Below are 15,904 nucleotides of genomic sequence, written 5' to 3'. Positions count from 1 at the left end.
TTTTTTTTTTTTTTTTTGGTCACAATTTCCTTCACGTATTCTTTATCATGAGGTAAAGAATCATGAGATCATCTCTTCATGGATTTTGAAAGACATTCTGTGAGTATACATCAATCTGGAGGCTGGAAGTTGTTTTCTTTTAGGGCTTGAAATACTTCACTCCAAGCTTTCCTTGACTTAAGGGCTTGCATTGAAAAGTCTGCTGTGATTATTACAGAATTTCCTTTATAAGTGATTTATTTCTTTTTTCTAACAGCTTTTAAGATTCTGTTCTTGTATTGAATTTCTGGAATCTGACTATTATATGTATTCATGTAGTTTTTGGGTTTTCTGATCATGGCTAGTTGGAGTTCTGTATACTTCACTTATCTGTATGTCAAATCCTTTTTCCATGCTTGGGAAATTTTCTGCCATTACTTTTGTTTACAAGTTTATGTCCTTTGTGCTATCTTCTGATTTTTCATTAATTTCAGTCAGTCTTATCAGCTATCGGCTAATGGATCTTTCATGGTCTCTTGCTATTTTTAAAGAGATCTTTCATTTGATGATTACTAGCTGCAAACTTTTCTTGTAGATCTGATATTCTGTCTTCACATTGGCTGATTATCTGTGTATATTTTCTATAGAGTTTTGTTTTGTGTGTGCCAGGATCAGACTCATGCCCTTGCACTTGCAAGGCAGGCATGGTGCCACTGAGCTAAATCCCCAGCCCTCAATAGAATTTTTAATCTACATATCTGTTTCACAGAATCCAGTTATTTTTTATATTGGGCATTCATGGTTTCCATCAGTTTTCTAAACTCTTCCATTTGTTGATTCTTTTTTTTTTTTTTTGCATTTGTTGATTCTTGATGTTATTTCTTGTGCAACTGGGGTCTTGTTCTGAAAGTCCTTGCCTACATCTATAACTTCAAGAGTTTTACTTACCCCATCTTCTAGCAAGTTAAGTGTTTTTTGTTTTAATATTTAGATTTTAGAGCTGTTTTGATTTTAGTTGAGTATATAGTGAGAGACATGGGTCTAGCTTCAATCTTCTGCATAGGAAGATAGGATAATTGAAACTGGATAAGATTGGATAAGATTGAAACCTGGATAACCAGTTTTCCTAGAACTATTTATTAATGAGGCCATCTTTCTTCCAGCATATGTTTTGACCCTTTATCAAAGATCAGGTAGCTGAGTGTGTCTGGGATTGTTTTAGGTCCTCTATTCTGTTCCATTCATCCACATGTCTATTTTTGTACCAGTATCATGCTATTTTTATTACTATTGCTATGTACTAACTCAAAACACATGATTGTGATTCCTCTTGTTTTCTCTTGTTACCCACGATTGTTTACACTAGTCTGGATCTTTTCTGGTCCCATATGAATTTTAGAATTGTTTTCTCAAGTTCTGTGAAAAATGCTGTTGGTGGGTTTTTTTTCTATTGGTGTTTCAATTGTATTAAAGCAATGTATCAGTTTTGAGAATATGTACATTTGTCAATATTGTTTCCGTGCATCCAGGAACAATGGATATCTTTCCATTTTGTAATGTCCTCTTTGTTCTTTTTCAGAGTACTGTAGGTTATATTGTAGAGGTCTTTCACTTCTCTGGTTATGTTAATTCCTAAGTATTCAATTTTTCTTTATGTTATTGGGAATAGTATTGTTTTCCTAATTTTTTCATCAGTGATTTCATTATAAGTGTGCAGGAATGCTATTGCTTTTTGTGTGTTGATTTTATATTCTGTTACATTACTGAACCAATTATTGTATTACTGCTATATTACTGAACCAATTATTAATTCTAGGAGTCTTGGAATTTTGGGGTCTTCTATGTCAAGGGTTATGTCACCTGCAAATAGTGATAATTGACTTCTTCCTTTGTTATACACATCCTTTGTATTTCTTTCTCTTGTCTGATTGCTCAAGTATTTTGAGTATTATATTGAACAGGAGTGTTGATAGTAGGCGTTTTTTGTACCAGGGATCAAACTGGAGATTTGCGTTTATGAGGCAGGTGATGGGACCACTGAGCTAAATCCCCAGCCTGACATATAATCTTTTTGATATTTTTTTGCATTCTGTTTGCCAATATCTTCTTGGGGACATCTATGTTTATTAAAGAGATTGGTCTGTAGTTTCCTTTTTTAGTTGGGTTTTTGCCTGGTTTTGGAATCTGTGTAATGGTTGCTTCCAGGAATGAGTTGGGAAGTGTTCTTTTTTTTTTTTTTTTTTTTTTTTTTTTTTTTTTTTTTTTTTTTTTTTTTTTTTTTTTTTTTTGTACTGGGGGTCAAACTCAAGACCTTGCACTTGTGAGGCAAGGCAGGCAGCAGTACCACTGAGCTAAATCCCTGGTCCTCCTTCTCTTTTCATTTCATTAAGGGGTTTAAAGAGTATTGACATTATGTCCTTACTAATGGTTGGTGGTGAATCCACCAGGGCCTGGGCTTTTCTTAGCAGGTTTTATACTACTATTTCAATTTCACTACCTCCTATTTGATTATTCAATATTTTTGAGTTTTCTTGGTTCAGGTTTGGTAATTCATTTGTGTCTGGGAATTTGTCCATGTTTTTGAGATACTCCAATTTGTTGGAGTACAATTTTTCATAGTAGTTACTAATGATCTGGATTTTTGGTGAAGTCTGTTTTTATTTCTTCTTTTTTATTTGTAATTGCACTGATGTGGCTGTTTTCTGTCTTTCTTTTGGTCAGTTTGGCCTTTTTATATTCTACTGCAATAGGATAGGATATTGTAATATATAATACAGGATATTGTATAAAGTGTAAGATATTGTAATAGGATAAGTCCATTTGTTCAAAGATGTTGTTCAGTTCTGGAATTTCTTTGTTAATTTTTGTTTAGTTGATCTCTTTGTAAAAGTGGGGTATTTAATTCATCCACTATGATTGTGTTGGTGTTTATTTGATCTTTTATGTCTAGTAGTGTTTTATGAAGTTAGGTGCTCTTAGATCCTGTGCATATGCATTTATAATCTCTTCATGTTGAATTGTTCCCTTAATTAATATGTAGTGACTTTCTTTGCCTCATTTGATCAGCTTTAGTTTGATGTTTACTTTTCCTGAGAATAAAATTGCTGCTTTCTTGCTTTTGGAATTCAGGTGCATGGAATATTTATTGTTTTTCATGATTTGATTTTAAGTCTATAAATTTCTTGTTGGATTAGTAAGTTCATCTGTTACAACAGGCTGTTGGATTCTGTTATTTGATCAAGTCTGCAAATCTCTGTCTTTTAATTGGGGAGCTGAAGTGATTCACACTGAGAGTTATTACTGAAACATATTGACTTATTCCTGTCATTATGTTATTTTTCCATTATTAACTCCTTTATTTTTTTCTTTTTGTTTAATTGCTCACCTTGCTTGATGTATGCATTCCATCTGACTTTCTGGCTCTGTTGTCTCTGTCTAGGATATTCTTGAGTAGTTTTTGAAATGCTGGTTTGGTGTTCACATATTATTTAAAATGCTCTTTGTCATAGGATAATATCCTTATTTCTCTGTCCTTTTTATTTTTATTTTTGCTACTGGGGAATCAAACTTGGGACCTTCCACTTGCACTTGAGAGGCAGGCAGCTGAAAGGCAGGTACCACTGAGCTAAATCCCTGGCTCTCTCCATCCATTTTAAGTGATAGTTTTATAAAATATGTTAGTCGAGGTTGGAAGCTCTTTTCTTTTAGGCTTGAAACACTTCAAATTCTCCTGGACTTTAAAGTTTGTGTTGAGAAGTCTGCCATAATCCTAATGTGTTTACATTTATAAGTGATTTTCTTTTTTGGTGCTTTCATCTGGCAGCTTTTAAGATCTTGCCTTTTTGTTGAACATCTGTGATTGGGACTATGCTGTGTTGTGGAGAGCTTTTTTAATAGTCATTACTTAGTGTTTAGTAAGCCTTGTCCTTAAACCATTTTTAAAACAGCACAAAATCTACCCTTGAAGATGGATCCCTTCTGGCCCCCATTAGGGCCCACTTTCCAACACAACTGCACTGTGTATGAGCTTATAACACCTGAATTTTAGGAGATACACTCAAAGAAGAGCAAACAGCTAAATATATTCTAAAGATAGGTGAATCTCTAAAAATAAGAGTAAAGAATGAGATTGCCGAAAAATATATAAATATAACTCATTTTATATGAAGTTCCAAACATGCATAATAATGGTGACAAATAACTATGAAGTAAAGTTATAAATGCAGAGAATAATAAATACAAATTTATTAAGTAAAGTCATAAATGAAGAGAGAATAATAAATACAAATTTATTTTCTGGGAGGAAAGAAAAGCAGTGCAATTAGACAATGGCACAGAGGTATTGGTAATACTCTATTTTTAAGCTGGATATTAGCCACACAAATTTTTTTTTCATTATTTGCCTTCAGAATTCACATGTAAATATGTGTTACATATATATATTAGCTTTTATGAATCAATCACTTTGTGATTTAAAAACTTAAAAAAAAAGCCCATTTCAGGTATTATCTTCAATAAATGGTTCAGGAAAATAAAAAAATTTTTTGGGGGGTGCCGGGGATCGAACTTGGGTCCTTGGGCTTGCAAGGCAGGCCACCAAACTGCTGAGCTAAATCCCTGGCCCCAGGAAAATAAAATTTTTAAAGAAATATTGAAATATGTACTCCAACTTACATAAAATCTACCTTAATTTCTTCATTCCAGCATGGTTGAGATCCACTTTCTGTATTGGTATGATATACAGTGTGTTGAAAAGAAACTTCTATGAAAGGATGTACAGTATCCTGGAAAATATAAGCATTGACTAGATTTCTGCAATATTTTATTTAGTTGATAATGGTAGAAGGCTAGTAAATTACTTGGCAACTGGATGGCTTAATATTTTTAGTTTTTCAAACATCCATTGTTCATTTATTAGTTTAATAAACATCTATTGGCCATAATATGTATCAGGTAGTTTCCCATGATCCAAAGGTAAGTAGAACTGCCCTTTAAAGACTTTAAAATTTACTAGGGGAGGGCTGGGGATTTAGCTCAGTGGCACTGCACCTGCCTTGCAAGTGCAAGGTCATGAGTTCAATCCCTGGTATCTAAAAAAAAAAAATTTACCAGGGGAAAATAAACAGGTAAACAAGTGCAATGAAATACAAGAAAAAAATAAAGAGAAATATATTCTAGTTAAAGTGTTACACAGGAGAAAGAATGAGTGAGGGTTTTTTTTGGGGGGGTGTGGACAAAGACAGCATCACAGAGAAAATGTTGCTTGGGCTTGGGCTTGAAATATTGAGTAGAAATTAGTTTGGCCAATAATATGGAACTGTATGGAGGCCATTCATGGCAAGGAAATGACTAGTGTAAGTACTATAGAACAAGTACTAGTATGTCATGGCTGTGGGATTGAGAGAAATAAGGCTGATTGTCAGTCGAGAGCCAGAACATCAAAGAATTCATTCTAAAAAGTTTGTACTTTCTTCTTAGACACTGACATCACAGAATGAAATGGTTAGAGTTACATTTTATGAAAATGTAGAAAGTAAACTGAAAGCTGAGGAAAATAGATATGGAGAGACCAATTAGCAGACATTGCAACTCAAAGCGACATGATCAAAATTGTACTTTACAGAAGTGTTAAATACTTACCTCATTTAAGATATTGTCTGAGGCTGTTGATGTGGTTGTTTCTTTATGTCTGAAGCAAGGTGTAGATGATTTCAAATAAGCAGGCATATCCAAGACTCTTCAGGAAAATAAAATAGAGACCTACACTTTAATTAATTTTACTATTAGTTAAGAATGTGTCCCCCCCCCCGGTGCTTTTAAAATATATAATTCAGTTCCCCAGGACCTTATAGTTTTTGTCATTTCTCACACCAGTAGCTAGAACTAAATATTTAATAATTAGTATTCTGGAAGAGTGACTCCTAAATGTGAAACTATAGACTGGATCCAGTCTGTGATAAAATTTTCACTGCTATTCAGCAAAAGGAAACAAAGCAAATGAAGTGATAGTTTGAGACTATATCTTTCTTACTTTTTTATAATATTCTTTTACAATATTCAATTCAATAGAATATTCTATTCTATTGATGAATAATGTTCTGGTTTATAAAATATGGGCAAAGCCTGTAGGCAAAATGTTTGTTTTTTATAGGTATGATTTTTGAGTTGAAGTGAGCATAAAATAAGCAAGAGGAGCACATCTGTGTTGAAACATAGATAGAAAAGGTTTCCTAGTATTCTTGAGGCACTTGGACACAAAATATGAATATGCCATTCATATATGGCATTAAATATATGAGAGAATGCATATGCAGGACACATTAAATATGTATGAGAACTTAATTCATAATGCTTTAATTTGACCATTCATTGATGATGTCCATTCTGGCCGCATATATTCTCAAGTAAAAAAAAAAAAGCTCCAGTGAGTGCATACAAAAGTGATAGGTAAAATCATACTTTTGTAGAAGTATTCTTCAAGTTCATAATATAACAGGGTACAACATAGTAATTCTGATTTCATGAACCATTCCACATTTGAATCACAGCTTTCCTAGGACATTTCTTAAAACAAAATTTGTATTCTACCTACTTTATCTAGCTTTCTACTTTCAATATGAATAAGGGTCAATGGCATGCAATAGTGTGATTGAAGCAGATGCTTCAGAATTTTCACAATAGGAAATAGTGACAAAAGGAATTTATTTGTATAGTATGGGAAGGTGAGCGTGTAGCAAACACTACACCTTAAAATGATTTTGGAGTCTCAAACTTCTGAAAACTCAATATATGGCATTGACAACAGCTATGATTATTCAAATGAAGATTTTTAACTTTTATTAATTTTAAGTATGTAGAACATTAATAAAGTAGAAAGTTTTACAAATAAAAGGAAGGAAATTTATCACATTTAATATGAATCTTTTGCAATTCTAAAAACTGGAGTATATTTCCCTACCTTTTAACTGTTGTTTTCCTGGTAGGAATATTATAGGCCCTCAATATTCTTATGAGAATTTTAATATCTCCATCAGAGATGGTCTGTGCTGCAACTCTTCTCCTTTCTTTCCTCTGAGGCTTTAACTTTTTCCGTGGCTCAACAAATTTACAAATTGCATGTGCCAACTGGCTATGGGAAAAAAAAATGATTTTAGCCCTATATATAGAGAGAATCGTGTAGTTTGAGTAACTGTAAAAGCCATTATTCTTTTTTTTTTTTTAGCCAGGGATCGAAATCAGGACCTTGTGCTTGCAAGGAAGGCAGCAGATAAAACCATTATTCTGAACCATATTATTTCAATTATTCTGGGAACAGAGTTATTTTAAACCCAGGGAAGGATTTTTTTCCCTTGAACACAGAAAGGAATAAATGCTGTATTTCCTCATCTTGTGAGACAATGTATTACTGTACATTTTTGGTGTACATGCTCCAAAATGAAACAAGGACAGAAAGGAAAGGCCATGAAACATGAAAATCTTTCAGAAGAGTATTTAATTTTTAGGGCTCGTTCTCTTGTAATTGATTGAGTAGTCTGTCTTCATGGCTTTGAAACAAGAATTAGTTTACATGACTCAACTGTGGTAAGTAAAATCCATAGAATTATATAGTCACACTCATTTTCTCCTAAGGACTAAAAATAAACCCAACAGATTTCAGCATCCTAAATTAGTTAAAATATTATTGGCAATATCAAGCATTTGCATGTGGCCTCCTGGGAGGTTTTCCAGAGACAGGGCAGACCTACTCTTGTTCTTAGTTGTAAGTTTCACAAATGAACAGCATCTTAATTGAGTTACTTCAGTTTCTCATTGTGGACCTTGATGCCCTTGTATAATTTAGGATTCTCAGATTTGCATGGAGGAGATTACAGGTTTACAGCTATTAGCAATAATTTGTCTGGTAGCAATCTCACAGTTAGATAATCTTAGGGCAGAAAAATTTGGGACAAAGGCACTTTCTTTTCTTGTTCTAAAAGCTATCAATAAGAACAAAGTGAAAAACTTTCCTAAAATACTATATTAAAAACATCTGATGTATATATTCTAAAATGCACAGGGGTAAGGGGAAAAAATGAGAATCAAGACTTGTCATATAGAGGTACAAGACCCCAACAATGAATGTAACTGTACTGTATCCCTAAAATGTACCAATAAACTCAATTAAAGCTGAAAAAATATGATCATATATGAGGCCTGCCCCTTCAGCCCAGTGTGCCAGAGGAGTCCAGCCATGCAGGTGCCAACACAGTGGTGTTTGTGCTCCCAACCCCGTGAACAAGAGAAAGAGGGCCTGTCTGAGGCTCCTAGATGAAAATTGAAGCCCACTGGAAAAGTGAAGAAAATCTGTGATAAAGGCACATCACACCACCGTAGCTGGTAAGTCACCTGGATCAGCACCTCACATTGGAACCTGGTCTAACTTCAGGGTAAAGACAGCTGGGACCTACAGGAGAACCTTGCAGAGTTCAACCCAACAGGAGGTCAGAGATCTCAACATGGGTCTTGCCTCCAAGAATAAGCCTGAACCTCAGGGCACAGGTGCTGGCTTGCTGAGACTAATTAACTTAGACCTGCACACTCCCGCCCATGCTGTCTATTGTGTCAACAGAGGCATACCCTGAAGGATACCTGCTATTTCTATTTCTACTTTTTATTTTCAAAGTAATATTTTCTCTTATCTTCAATCATAAAAAAATTTTATCTTTTTCTCTCAAATTTTTTCCTTTTTTACAATTTTTCTTATCTTCTTTGCTTTCTCTCTCTCTTTCCACATTGATGTCCATTACTTTCCTTTTTTGTTCCTGTTCCTATCCTAATTCAAATTTATTTTCTTTCTTTTCCTTTTCTTCTTTTTTTCCTTCTCTCAATTGACATTAGTTTTAAAAGAAAGTGATTACAGTCTCTAGTCTCCCTCCTGGTGTTAGTTTGTTCTGTTTTGGGGTATATTTTGTTTTGTCTTCTCAACAGCTACCTAGACTTTGTGTGATCTTTCTGTGTCCTCTGACCTCATTTCTAACCTTTCTCTGTCCTATCTGTCCCTCCCTCCTGAACTCCTTCTAAATGCCCACCCTGAAAGGTAAAATTGCTCTATGGAAGAGTTTATTCACTATAAACATATTTTGGACTGGTCCTTGATTTTGATTTCATTCACACAGTTAAAGGTGATGGATTAATAACTGTCATAAATTGTCATTTTCTAAGCTGTGCTTGATGCTATTGTGTTGCTTTACTTGTATTACTTAGGCTAAGGTGTTGTGATTAATGTAATCAGTTGTCCTCCCCGGTATAATGAAAATGAGATTGCTTCAGAGACATTAGAGACTCAAAACCTAGAGACCAGCTATATCTGGAAGATCGAAGTATTAACCCAGGAATTAAAGCCAGGACAGGACCAGTGAGAAAAATAGAAATGAGAAGGCATTTAAACAAGACACAAACACAGACTTCTACCCCACCAAAGGTAAACTCTGGGGAAAATGAGATGGAAAGTCTGACAGTCAACCATCTGGACACACTGAACCAATAGCACGGGAAGTAAAAAAAAAAAAAAAAAAAAAAATCAGTCAGGCTCTAGAAAAAAATTCAAAGCAGAAATAATTTCCCAGATAACCACAGAGATAGTGAGAAGAATGAAAGAAATGATTAGAGACTCTAGAACAGAAACAGATTCAAAAAAATAGATGAGCTCAGGACCATGATGGAAACCATGAATTCCCAGCATAGAAAAAATGGAAACCTTGAATTCCCTACATAAGAAAGAAATGGAATCCATGAAACAGATTTAAACAGATATCCAGGAGATTAAAACCTCTACAGAAAGCATTCACAGCAGGATGAATGAATGTGAAGATAGAATTGTAGATATAGAAGATAGGATTGTGGTCAGTGACCATGAAAGAGAGATCTCTTAAAAACAGTAAGGCATCATGAGAAATTGATTGAACAACACCTAGATGATGCAAAGAAGAATAATGTAAGACTGATAGGAATCCATGAAGTAGCAGGAGAAAGTACAAATGACATAAAAATGTTTACAGAATTAATGACAGAAAACCTCCCAAACAGAGGGGAAGAATTTGATATACAGATAAAAGAGGCATATAAGACTCCAACTAGCCATGATAAAAAAAATCTACACCTAGATATATAATAATCAAGATCCTGGAAACCCAACAGAGGAATAAAATGTTACAAGCAGTTAGAGAAAAGAAACAAATCATATGCAAAGGAAAACCCATCAGAATCACAGCAGACTTTCAAAACAAACTCTCAGGTCAAGGAGAGCCTGGAGTGAGGTATTTCAAGCCCTAAAAGAAAACAACTTCCAACCTAGACTGATGTATCCTGCAAAACTATTTTTCAAAATTGATGGGGAAATAACATACTCCCATGAAAAAGAACACCTGAGAAATTTCATGAACACCAAACAAGCATTCCAAACACCTCTAAACAATATCCTGGAAAAAGAAAATGAAGGCCGCAACTCCATAAGGGCCAACAGGTCAAATATACCAAGCAAGACAACAAATTAAAGGGAGAGAGGGGAAAAAACAAAACAAAAGTACCAACAACAGGAAAATAACATGACAATGAAAAGTCAATACATAACAGTTATAACCATTAATGTTAATGGCTTCAATTCTCCAATTAAAAGAAATAGGCTGGCAGAATGGATTAAGAAGCAAGATCCAACAATATGCTGTATACAAGAAATCCACTTAATCCACAAAGAAATTCATAGACTGAGAGTTAAAGGATGGAAAACAGTTCTCTATGTGACAGAAGCCTGGAAAAAAACAGGGGTAGCTATCTTATTTGCAGACAGAGTAGATTTCAAACCAAAAATAATTAAGAGAGACAAAGAAGACCACTATATCCTTGTAAAGGGAACAAGAGGAAGAAATGACAACCATAAATATATATGCACAATATACTAATGCCCCCAACCATACCAAACAAATATTAGTGGATATGAGAAAAGAAACAACACTAATACAATTGTAGTGGGGGACCTCAATACTCCACTGAAAAAAGTAGTTAGATCATCTAGACAAAAAAATCAATAACAAAATAACAGATACTACACTTGATCTTAGCCAAAAGGCCGAGAAGCGATAATAACAAAATAACAGAAATGGACCAAATCTTAGAACAAACGGTATCAGTAGAAGTCTACAGTGTTCCACCCCACAAAATCAGAATATCATTCTTTTCAGTTGCACATGAGTCATTCTCCAAAATACACACATACTAGCTCATAGAACATGCTTAAGTAAATGCAAAGGAATTGAAGTTATTCCCAGTATATTATCAGACCATAGTGCAATTAAATTGGAGATCAATAGTTTAAGAAACCACAAGAACTTCACAAACACATGGGAATTAAATAACATTCTGCTGAACAACCGTTGGATCACAGAGGAAATTAAAGAAGAAATTAGACAGTTTCTACAATTAAATGATAATACCAATACAACATACAGGAATCTGTGGGACACAATGAAAGCAGTTCTGTGAGGGAAATTCATAGCAGTAAATGCCCATCCTAAGAAAATGGAGATAAAAATAGGAAAGGAAGAAGTTAAACTGTCACTATTTGCTGATGATATGATACTCAACATATAAGATCCAAAGAACTCTGCCAAAAGACTGCTAGATTTAATAGACAGATTCAGTAACGTAGCTGGAAACAAAGTCAGCACTCAAAAATCAATAGTCTTCCTGTGTACAAATAACAAACTCTCAGGGAGAGAAATTATGGAAACAATTTCTTTCATAAAACATCCCCCCAAAAAAAGAAATATCTAGGAATCAATTTAATGATGGAGACAAAAGACCTCTACAGTGAAAATTACAGCACTCTGAAAAAAGAGATAGAAGAGGATATAAGGAGATGGAAGGGCCGGGGATTTAGGTCTGTGGTTCGGCCACCTGCCTTGCAAGCACAGGGACCTGAGTTCAATCCCCAGTACCAAAAAAGAGAAAGAAGAAGAAGATGGAAAGACATCCCTACTCCTGGGTAGGAAGAGTCAACATAGTGAAAATGGCCAAAACTTCTATACAGATTCAATACAATCCCGATTGAAATACCAACAGTATATTTCACAGAACTTGAGAAAACAACCCCAAAATTCTTTTGGAATCAGAAGAGACCTAGAATAGCGAAACCATTCTAGATAAGAGACATGGCAGGGGGTATCACAATTCCCAACTTGAAACTATACTACAAAGCCATTGTAATAAAAAATAGCATGTTACTGGCAAAAAAACAGACCCGAGGATCAATGGAATAGATTAGAAGATGCAGAAACAACACCAGACATACTCAGCTACCTCATCCTTGTCAAAGGAGCTAACCATCCTCACTGGAGGAAAGATGGCCTCTTTAATAAATGGTGTTGGGAAAACTGGCTTTCAACTTGCCAAAGGTGAAAACTACATTCCTATCTTTCACCATGCACTAAACTAAAAACTAAGTGGATTAAAGATCTAAATATCAAAAGAGAAACCCTAACTTACTAGAAATAAATTAGGTAGAACTCTCTCACAGATATTGGCATAGTTTCTCTCAGTAGTTTCTCTGGTGTGAAAAACTAAAAGTGTAAATAAGGTTCAAATGGTAGGAGATGACTTCATGGAGAAATCCTCAGCAGCACAAGAACTTCCACAAAGAATTAACAACTGGGATCTCATTGTATTAAAAACGCTTTTGCGTTCAAGAGAAATCACCAACAGAGCTAAGAGACAATGTACAATGTGTGAAAAAAATTTTACTAGCTACTCTTTAGTCAAAGGACTACTATCTAGAATATATAGAGAACTAAAAAAAATCAGACCCCCAAATACAAAGACCTGATTCAAAAATGGGCATTAGAAATGAACATTTCTCAGACAAAGAAGTAAAAGCAGCAAATAAATATATGAAAAAATGTCCAGGGGCTGGTGATTTAGTTTAGTGGTTCCATTGCCTGCCTTGCAAGTGCTAGGACCCAAGTTCAATCCCAGGTACCAAAAAAAAAAAAAAAAAAAAAAAAAAAGTTCAACATCACTGGTCATTTGAGAGATATAGATGAAAACAACACTGAAATTCCACTTTACCTCAGAAAGAATAGCTGCTATCAAGAAATCAACCAATAACAAATGCTGGTGAACTTGTGGGGAGAAAGGAGCCCTTCTCTATTGTTGGTGGGAGTACAGACTGGTGCATCCATTGTGGAAATCAATATGGAGATACCTCAAGGAACTGGAGTTAGAGGGTCCATTTGACCCAGCCATCCTTCTGCTGAGTATCTTTCCAAAATAATTAAAAGAATCATACTACAGTGATATATGTGCACCCATGTTTATAATAGCTAAAATTTGGAAACAGCCCAATTGCCCATCAGTTGGAGACTGTATAAAGAAGCTGTGGTTTTTCTATAAAATGGAATACTACTAAGCCATAAAGAATGAGAAATTAGAGTCATTCATAGGAAAATGGATGCATATTGAGGTCATACTCTTAAGTGAAATAAATGTCACACAAATAGTTTTTCTGGTGTGAAAAACTATAATTGTAAATAAGATCCTAATGGTATAACTGACAATGTGAAATAGGAAGAAAGGGCTAAAAGTGTAGGCTGTACTCTTAAGTGAAATAAATGGGACACACTTGAGTAAATACTGAATAGTTTCTCTGGTGTGAAAAATTAAAAGTGTAAATAAGGTTCAAATGGTAAAATTGGGAGTGTGAAATAGGAAGAAAATGGCTAAAGGGGAAGAGGGAAGGGGAGAGAAAAGGAAGTAACGGAAAAGGAAAAAATGTGAAAAAATTGAAACAAAGCATTTGTAAGTAGGGAAGGATGAAGAGGGTGAAGGGAGGGCAGGGGAATGGGGAAAAAAGCAAGAACCAAAATATATAATATAAAGGTACAAGATCACAATGATAAATGTAACTGTATTGTTTGCTTTTAATATACCAATCAACTTAGTGGAAAAAATTATCATATATATTTCAAGTAACTATATTTTATTTTATGCTCTGAAACTGCATCTTTTAGCAGGTAACAATAAAAAAATAGAGAACTTAGAAGACTTCAAAGGTAGTTTAAAACTTTATATTTCTCACTTAATTTTTAGTAGTACCTTGAAGATACAATTTCTTCATAATCAGCAACAATGTCTGGCAAGTTAAATTTGCTAACTTCAATGATTTTTTTCATTATTGATCTTCTCTTCTAAAACAAACAAACCCAGAATTTTAAAAAATGCATTGTTTATATTTTAAAATTAAGTACTTCGAATGCTTCTGGCATCATCATATTTTACTCTTAGTTTTTGCAAACAATAAATAGAAAAGAAGCTTAGATGAGTGAAATATGATTGTTTGCTACCATAAAAGCATTCACAAATCACACTATGACACCAAAGCAAGTTCACTTCTTCCCAATTTTTCCCTTCCTCTGTCCATTTTGTCCCATAATTTCTTTGCTTACATGTTTCCTGTCTAACTCACAGTATACATGGCCAGAAATACTCTTTGTCAAAAGAGATGATTGCCTTGTGAACTGATTTCTGTAGAAGCAACTAATAATGGATATAAATCTTGACTTACAAACTCAAGGAAATCTGACCATATTTTTGTACTTCCTTTGAGTCAGCCCCAGGTTGACTTTACACCTCCTTCTATCAGTTTGGCCAGAAAGTTAGTTCTTGAACACAGCTATTTTTCTTTCTTTCTTTCTTTCTTTCTTTCTTTTTTTGGTATTGGGGATTGAACTTGGGTCCTTGCACTTGCAAGGCAGGCCACCAAACCGCTGAGCTAAATCCCTGGCCCTCAAAGCTGTTTTTCTAAGCCCTTGAAACAGATCTTGATTTTTCTAAGGCCTATGAAAATATCCTTTTTAGTTTGAGGAAATTCCTCCTTTTCCTCTTTAACACTATTCTTCAAGATGGGTTTTATCTTTCAGACCTAGAACTAGAAAATAGAATGTCAAGTAGCCATTCCTTCCTGACATGCTGCAAATCTTTCTGGAAATAACGTAACCTAGAGCCTGATAATCTGCTTGAATGGGACAGGAAAATGAAGTTGTGAGAAGAATGGAAAAAACATAACTAAATTCTGAAAATTATCCTGCCACATGGGCAACAAATTGTTCATTTGGAAGGTGAACCAGGTTCCTCTGGCCCCAAGATAGTTCACTTTCTTTTTCTCTCTCCCTTGGCATCTTTCAGACTGTGATCCTTTCTATCTCTTCCACAAGCCGGGAGTGCTTCCTTCAGAGTTTTTACACATGGTTTCATTATCCTAGAGTGTTTTTCCCCCATGAAACTCCATGACTAGTTCCCTCACCTCCTTCAAATCTAAATAAATAGTAGTTCATTTTTGGAGTGTTACCTTCTCATGAAATTCCTTGACCACCTTATATTACACTTCACCACTCCCCACCACTCTTTGCTTCCTGCATTATTTTTATAGCAAGTTTCACCCTCTGAGCCACTAATAATGGTTGCTCATCATCTGACTTCTCCCACTAGAAAATAAGTCTTCATAGGCATTGAAATCAAGCTACACAAGTTCCCTCCCAGGATTTCTAAGTAAAATTTAAGCATCTTCAGCATCACTTCTCTTACTCTCTTACAGATTCTCTGCTCTCCTCCCTCCTGGGCTTCCCCGTGCATGAAAAAGAGAAAGGATAAGAGGGAAATTAATCCTCTTTTCTTATGAGTAAGGATATGTCTTTATTTTCCAAGATAGCAAACTCATTATTAAAGTATATTCCAATTTTTCTTTTATGTCTGTAGATAGTAAAGAGGTAAGAGGAGCAAGGATAGAGAAAAACACTTGCCAGTAAAAAAGGAGGGCTTAAAGCTAACGTCAGGAAGTATGTAACATTCGTGTTTGACCAGAAGTTGGAAGGCATTTTAATAATGGTTTCACTGACAA

General features: G+C 34.7%; 1 protein-coding gene and 1 pseudogene across 1 annotated transcript in view; both read right to left on the bottom strand.

Moving 5' to 3' along the window:
- Cc2d2b (coiled-coil and C2 domain containing 2B) overlaps positions 1-15,904 on the bottom strand; it is a 110,425-nt gene that overhangs the window by 34,790 nt on the left and 59,731 nt on the right. Inside the window, exons 21-24 of the mRNA XM_010620871.2 lie at positions 14,104-14,195; positions 6,938-7,108; positions 5,620-5,716; positions 4,654-4,763 (exon numbers count right to left, since the gene is read on the bottom strand). Of these exons, the coding sequence (XP_010619173.2) occupies positions 4,654-4,763; positions 5,620-5,716; positions 6,938-7,108; positions 14,104-14,195 (470 nt within the window). The remainder of the gene's footprint in view (positions 1-4,653; positions 4,764-5,619; positions 5,717-6,937; positions 7,109-14,103; positions 14,196-15,904) is intronic.
- Positions 11,012-11,095, bottom strand: LOC117285323 (annotated as a pseudogene).

Source organism: Fukomys damarensis, unplaced genomic scaffold (assembly GCF_012274545.1).
Source record: "Fukomys damarensis isolate Sample0158 unplaced genomic scaffold, DMR_v1.0_HiC HiC_scaffold_8, whole genome shotgun sequence".
Taxonomy (NCBI): domain Eukaryota; kingdom Metazoa; phylum Chordata; class Mammalia; order Rodentia; family Bathyergidae; genus Fukomys; species Fukomys damarensis.
The sequence above is the reverse complement of the archived record's forward strand: the minus strand, read 5'-3'. Positions and strand labels throughout refer to the sequence as shown.